This window comes from Solanum lycopersicum, chromosome 1 (genome assembly GCF_036512215.1).
Source record: "Solanum lycopersicum chromosome 1, SLM_r2.1".
Lineage (NCBI taxonomy): Eukaryota > Viridiplantae > Streptophyta > Magnoliopsida > Solanales > Solanaceae > Solanum > Solanum lycopersicum.
In genome coordinates, this window is record NC_090800.1 from 9,221,384 (window position 1) to 9,228,500 (window position 7,117).

General features: G+C 32.1%; 1 protein-coding gene across 1 annotated transcript; it reads right to left on the reverse strand.

Annotated features, from left to right (window-relative positions):
* Window positions 1-265: 265 nt before the first annotated feature.
* LOC101252917 (aspartic proteinase 36-like) lies at window positions 266-6,396 on the reverse strand. Its single transcript, XM_010319350.1, has 8 exons — window positions 6,342-6,396; window positions 5,468-5,570; window positions 4,714-4,876; window positions 959-1,031; window positions 765-865; window positions 619-682; window positions 383-441; window positions 266-280 (listed from the first exon to the last, which is right to left on the reverse strand). Exons 1-8 carry the CDS (start codon window positions 6,394-6,396, stop codon window positions 266-268), a joined length of 633 nt encoding a protein of 210 aa, XP_010317652.1.
* Window positions 6,397-7,117: the final 721 nt, after the last annotated feature.

Consider the following 7,117-nt stretch of genomic DNA (forward strand, 5'->3'; position numbering starts at 1 on the left):
GTTCAAAATACATAAGCCCATATCAAGGTGAATTTTTACTTTTACATTATTTCCTCTTTAATGTTCCTCCTATTATCTAATAATAGTATTTTTTTTAATTATATGATGGAGTCAACAATATAAGAGAAATCTAAAATAAAGCTACACAAACATGAAATTAATCATTGGCTCCAAAATAGGTTAAGGATTAATAAAATTAGCCCTAGCATATGATAGATGGTGCTAGCCTGAGTAACATCATATGTGTCAGAGGTTATAGATATGTTCACAGGTAATGAACCTGCATGAAATAAAAACTTTTTGTAAGTCATCAATAACATCAAATCTATTTAACAATAATACAAATCATATCATTAAAATGCTACTTACAATTATAATTTGCCCAACCAATTCTTTGTCGAGCCAAATCATATACAATGATCCTATCTTTAAGCACAATATCTGCGTAACAAGAGAGAGAATTTCGTAACAATTAAATTATGATGCAACTAGGGAACAAACAAAGATATATATCGTAAATTACATAAGGCCTTATTTTCAGTATTTTACCATCAGATAATTAAAATGTAATATTAACAGTAAAAATATATGAAAAGTAACTAATATTCAAAAACTAACCTCCTAGAGTTGTTAAGCTTAAATTCCTTCTTATAAAGTGAATGCACCACTTAGCAGCACCATCCTGTTAAACACATATAATATAACATATGAATTTTATTGTTGAAGATTTTAAATTACAAATGAATATCGAATCAAATACTTACAACAAAACCCATATCCTTGAAATAGTCTGTTGGTGTTAAATTCATGGATGCATCACCAGCGAAGTTTAGAGAAATTGTAGGAAACACCTCGGCTATGTTCTCTGAGAAACTGCTCAAGTCATTAAAGAGACCAATTAGGTATTCAATTAATAACTTTTATTAAATATTCACTGATAGAAAACAAAGTAATTCACCTTGAAGAAATGAAATAGCATGGGAAGACTGCTGATGTGATTGCTTAGCTGAAGGTGAAACAACTACATTTATCTGCAAATTAAATATTCATGTTAAGAAAAATGGTAAATTAGTTTGACTTCTTTGTACATGTACATGTTAATACATACGAATAGTTTAAATAATCTTTGTTTGATCTATACGAAAACAAGCATATCTCCTAGAACTTGAAAAGTTATGAGGAAAATAGTCTATCAAATTACTTGACATTGCCTTGTTGCCAGATAGAGCACTGAAGGTAGTGCTTACTGCCTTGATGCGTGCCTGATACGTCTTCTATGCGATAGCACATGTTAAAAACATTTAATAACAGCCCTAAGTCGTGGTTAACCTCCGAAGTTAAAAGTTTACCCTAGCTAGCTCTCAACAAACTGATTGATCTCTACACGGATTATCCGTCATCCAAGGTATGATTTGGCCATAAAATATTGTTTATTTTGGAGAATAATTATATTAGATACTACCGTGAAGATGATACAAGTTTTTTATTTGAGATAGGCACTTGTTCTCAAATTAAGGCTTGGGATGTTGCATTGAGGATGATATGCTCTTTAACTTGTGGTGGTTGTAAATCGAGTTAATGTTAGTGCTCAATTTTTTTATATGATCTTCCAAGTCGGGGATGATTACCTGCATGACGATAGAGTATGACTATGGAAGCATTGGGTCCCCACCGGATATCCCGAGTAAGTTAACTCTGTGGATCTTCTTTACATGCTGCAAGCATCTCTTGTCATGAAATCTCTGATAGTACCCTCGGTGTGATTCACATGCATCATACATGGATATATTTATGCAAAACCACTATGTTGAACATATATTAAACTCCAATTCATAACTTTGGCTGTATGATAAGCTTAGTTCTAAGAGAACTTATGGTTAAATCTATCAAGTATAAATTATGGTCAGTTAGAGGTTTCAACCGAAGAGGAGAATTCGTGCTCCTCCTGATCCCAACATTCTTATGAGCTCTATTAAGAAAGGGGAGAAAAAACAACAATGGATTGAGTTGGGCAGGACAGTGTTCTTTTTGGTAATCTAATTGCTGAGTTTGAAACATCTTAATATATATAGGTGGAGCTGGTGGCTTGTAGACCCCGTAAAGGTCCAATGATTTTATATGTAATTGCCACATACTAGAGTAGTCCACAGATTTTCCATCAAGGAAAAAACACAGGAGAATTTTGAAAGCCCACAGGCTTAGCAAACTTTTGATTGCTTCTAGGGAACTTCAAATCCAAAATGCACAACAGAAAAGCCTCTAACTGCATCCAAAATTGATAACTGCATCCAAATGCCCTTGAAACATTTTATTTCTAGTCTATCACTAGTAACAGCTTGGAGAAGCACGACAATACTAATGAGATAAAGCAATGTAAACATATTTGCAGATTATAAAGGATAGTTATCAGTGGAGATATATGAATGCTGAAACGGTGACCAGCTGGACAGAATTGTAGCCAGATTACTTGACCACTTTCGTGAAGAACGATAAGCAAATGATGAGAAATTTCAACTATACCTTACGTCAACGATAAGCGAATGACAAGCCAGATTGTTTAATTGTAGGCATGGAGTACTTGGGGCTAAAATTGGGGTACCGTTTCTACCTAGCTGCTTCACAAGGGCTTACGTATTTGCTACAATTTATGGCAAAAAAAAGAGATAATGGATAAGAACTTATCACAATAAACTTAGATGTCTATGGTGAAGAAGATCCAGGGGAGATTTACTGTCATGGAGTATCCTCTGGAGGAGTAGGAAATGATAACAACCATAGTTATGGTTACTTTATCATAAAGAAAAACAAGGGTGAAACAAGGGCACTTGGAAAAAACCCACTGTATTAGGATATTACTTTTAATAACATAACTCGTTGGATATTACTTTTTATAATGTAAAAAGTTGGATGGTATTTTTTATAATGTAACTTTTTTAATTGCTGGCAGCAATATCAGTACTTGTAAATTATGGTTGTTTGAACTATTATTGACTTAATTAGCTTTGGAGCATTGTTCTAAGAATCAATTTGTGGGGGATCAAACCGCCTCAAAATAACCTCCACTGCTTGTTACAGGGTTAGTGAAAAACCGTCACAACTTTATTATGGAAGATCTAATGTTGGGGGTTGCTGAAACATCTGTTACAGCAAATTGCGGGGTTCCTAACCCCTATAGTATGTAATAAACCCCCTATTTAGGCTTTTTTTTTATATAGAATATCTTCCATGAATGAGTTAGGGCTATACTTTAATCATTCCTTCTTTTTAATAAAACCCCAAGAATCCTCTATAAAAGAATCCTATTTCCTTGAGTTTTACAAGACTTCAGGTATGAAATCATAAAAGTAATGGTTTTTATCTAGAAAACTAAGTCTAATGATTTCTTAATAATTTTTTTTCTACTTCTTAATAGTTTCTTGATATTTTCTTGATGAATTCTTGAAAATTCTATGTTATCAACCCTTAATGAGAAACAAAGAAATTCTTCAAATATAAATTTTATGAGGCTATCTTATGTTTTCTTGACTATAATATTAGGATGTGATAGATATTTCTCATGAATGAAAAAATATGATACATGAGCCGTAACCTCATGACATGAACAAAATTTATGAACTGTAATCCTCAAAAGGTATGAACATGAGTCTTCGAACTAATCCATGAACACATGAGCATAAGGGAGATAAATGATTAATCGAGAAGGTATAATCTAAATGATGAATGCCTAAAATTATGTTTGCTGACGTATTTTAAGGATCATACAGTTGGTTCAGATGACTCATTCTTTTATGCTTCCGGTAAATGCTATGTCTCATATTTGGTAAGGTATGAGATAACTTAGCTGATCGGGCCGAGATAACACTACATGAGCTCACATGGTGGTTTTTGTTGGTTATACCGCTTACATGGTGATTTTGTTGGTTATGCTATTGTTCTCCTGTAATGAACTAAATATTACAAATACACATCCCTATGGCAGTCTAAATGACCTCATCTCTTAACCTTCCTATATTACGATCATAATTATGGTTGTTGCTTCTATTGATCTTGATATGTATGCTATGATTTATTATGTCATTTTACATACATTACTATTTCAGATGTATTTACATCCCTTTTGTTGGGAGCTCAACATTCTTTTCTTGATGCAGACTTAGGTGTGCATGCACGTGATCAAGCCGCTCCCTAGGTTTCATGTCTTATGCTATTGGTCCCTTTATTTTCATGGGTCTTCACATTCGATTTCCTAGTATTTATGATTACGTGTTTAAGGTATAACGGGGTTCTTGTTGCGGTAGATTTTACTTTGTTATGTTTAGAGGTTTCATAAATAGACAGTTAGTTATGGTTTAGTTTAGGCTTAGTTTAGACCTCTGCGTTCTTTTTTTTCAATATTATGACTTAAATATATGCAAAGAATCTTCAAATATTTTTAAAATATGTTTACACTTATGTCTAGTATCATGTAATTGAGACGCTCTGTCAGGCATTGAGTGTCAGCCCCACCTAGGATCTAGACTCGGGGCATGACAAGATAAATTATTTTATGGATTTAAATCTTAATTATTATATTTTCTTGTCTATTATATATATAATAATTTTAATTACTTGATTGTCATGTAAAATGTCAAATAATTTAAATTTAAAACCTGAACTAGAAACATCAAGAAAATATATTTGTGGTTGAGAATGATTGACTAGAAGAATACTTACAGCATTGACAACTGATTCATATGCTTCGGTGACAAGATAAACTAAACTTGTATCGAAATCAACTATAGTTCCTCGGTCACCAGAGTTTGCAAAAGCCTCTGGATCAATAGGTAAAATTCTTTCATGTACAAAAATGCTCTGCAAATACACATTGTAATGACCCCTGCAAGAATTGAAAAAAAAAACTAAATGTCATGACAGAAAAATTATTTTGAAAAAAATAACAATAATTTATAAAACGTTGAACAAAATAATTATCTTGGAAAATTGTAGTATGTACTTTGATGGAACAAGGGGGGAATAGACCATACTCGGATGCAAATCTCACCGAGTACTAATATCCCTCCACCGCTACCCTATCCTTTCAAATAGTGTGAAGATGATTTCAGAGAAATTCCATGTGAAGAAAGTTGAGATACTATTGATAGTCTCTGTTGACCGAAGTCGAGAATTCCATCAACTGCTCTATCTGTAAAGATCAGGGCTCCTAATTGAGAGGTACTACACGTGTTTTGATTTTACACTATTAAATCACCTAAAGATATATTTAAGTTATAAGACTCTTATTACGATATTCGTAATTGTATAATTAGTCTGATTTTTTTGCTAAGATTGAATGTTTATAGACTAGTCTTCCCTCTTTTCAAAGGATAACAATTGTATTCTTGTATTCTTATTGGAGGTTGATTGTATACTTTATTTCGGAATTATAATGCTCTAAAAGATCTGAATAATCTTATAAAAGAATACTCACCCGAAAATAATCGTTGTTGAAGATTTGGCAATCAACGAAGTCCTTAGAATTTTGTGAAAGTAAAACAAATCTGATGCAAAATAGGCTAATAAGCCACTATTATCTGCGTAATGCAAGGAGTAAGAACATTGATTTGTTTCGATGCACTCATCTGAAGTGAATACCGAGGCTGAACATGAGATGACAGACGGAATTGATGAATTGGCCGCGTCATAAAAGTTCATCTCAACCTATAATAATATAAAATTGTTAGAAGTTAATCTAAACCTACAACTATATAATTATGTTAAAAAAAACATTAAAAGAACAAGTTTCTATGTCATACTTGTTGACTTTCAATTTTGACTATTTGAATTTCTAATAACAGATGATTTGTTATTTCCCTATTGGTAGTACAATATGGACTTTTTTTAAAATTATTATTATTATTATTATTATTATTATTATTATTATTATATTTTCATTATATAATAAATGTGATTTGTACCTTTTATATAAAACATAATTTATTTCTTCTCTTTTACTCAACTAATTTTTCTCCTAAAATCTCTCATCCATATCAAAATTGAATTTTGAATTCTCTCATTCTCCCTCTTAACTCAGTTCCAAGTAAACGTTCAAACGTGTTTCAACCAATTTTTTTTCAATTTGTATATGTTTTTACAGTTTATCCAATTATTCATTATAACATGTCATTTTATACATGTACAAATGAATGTTTATATATATATATATATGTATATGTATATATTATTTTTCATCTTTTTTCCTTCCTTTCATAATCTAGATCGTGCACTAGAGTTGTCTCTTAAGAAAATTATGAAGATTCGTGCATTGTTCTAACTTCTCCAACTATGCTTCCTCTTCGAGGTACCTGGGATAGTAAAGTTCTTATTAAGAGACTGAACAACTGCTCGAGAAGATCCCATTAAGTACACTTTACTCCAATTGATTCAAAATGATGCACTCATTCGTGCTTATCTAAATTGTGTGATAGCAAATAATATGATATACTATCAAACCCCTTCTTGAACCTTTATATAGATGATACCTTTAAGGGCGAAGTATGTTCTAGAGCGCTACGGTAGTGTTGTCACTCAAAATATAGTGTGATCTTTATGAGCCATTAGAAGTAGAATTACCCTGAATTATAAGTTCCAAGTTGGAAATCTAATAATCTTAAAGAATGGTTATAGTGATGGAGTAAAGTATGTAGTTGCAGTCAATTTCCAGTAATTTAATAGAAGAATGATAGGCCTCATGTGTTGACTAAAGTGTAATCAATTTGTGTAGATTTCATGTTACTAGCACATAGAGATTTATTGATTAGGTGACTTAAATTATTCTATCTTGGGTAGTATAGATCAGGTTTAGGTGGTGGATGAAAGTTAAATGTGTGAAGGATTTTACGTTAATAATTTTGTAATAAGAGTGGCCAAGCAACTCTTATTACAGTCTCCCTTTGTGAGGTAGTACGTGATGGAAAAATATTTAGGAATATGAGGACTCTATGCCTTAGGGTGAGAGATGTGCACCCAAGATAGTATAGTATAGTCGTGTGAAGCTCTAAGCTCATAATTTGTTGTGTGTTATTTGTCTGTATCCTTGAGTAAAATTAATATAGGCTAGTTTAGGAAATTATATGAAATA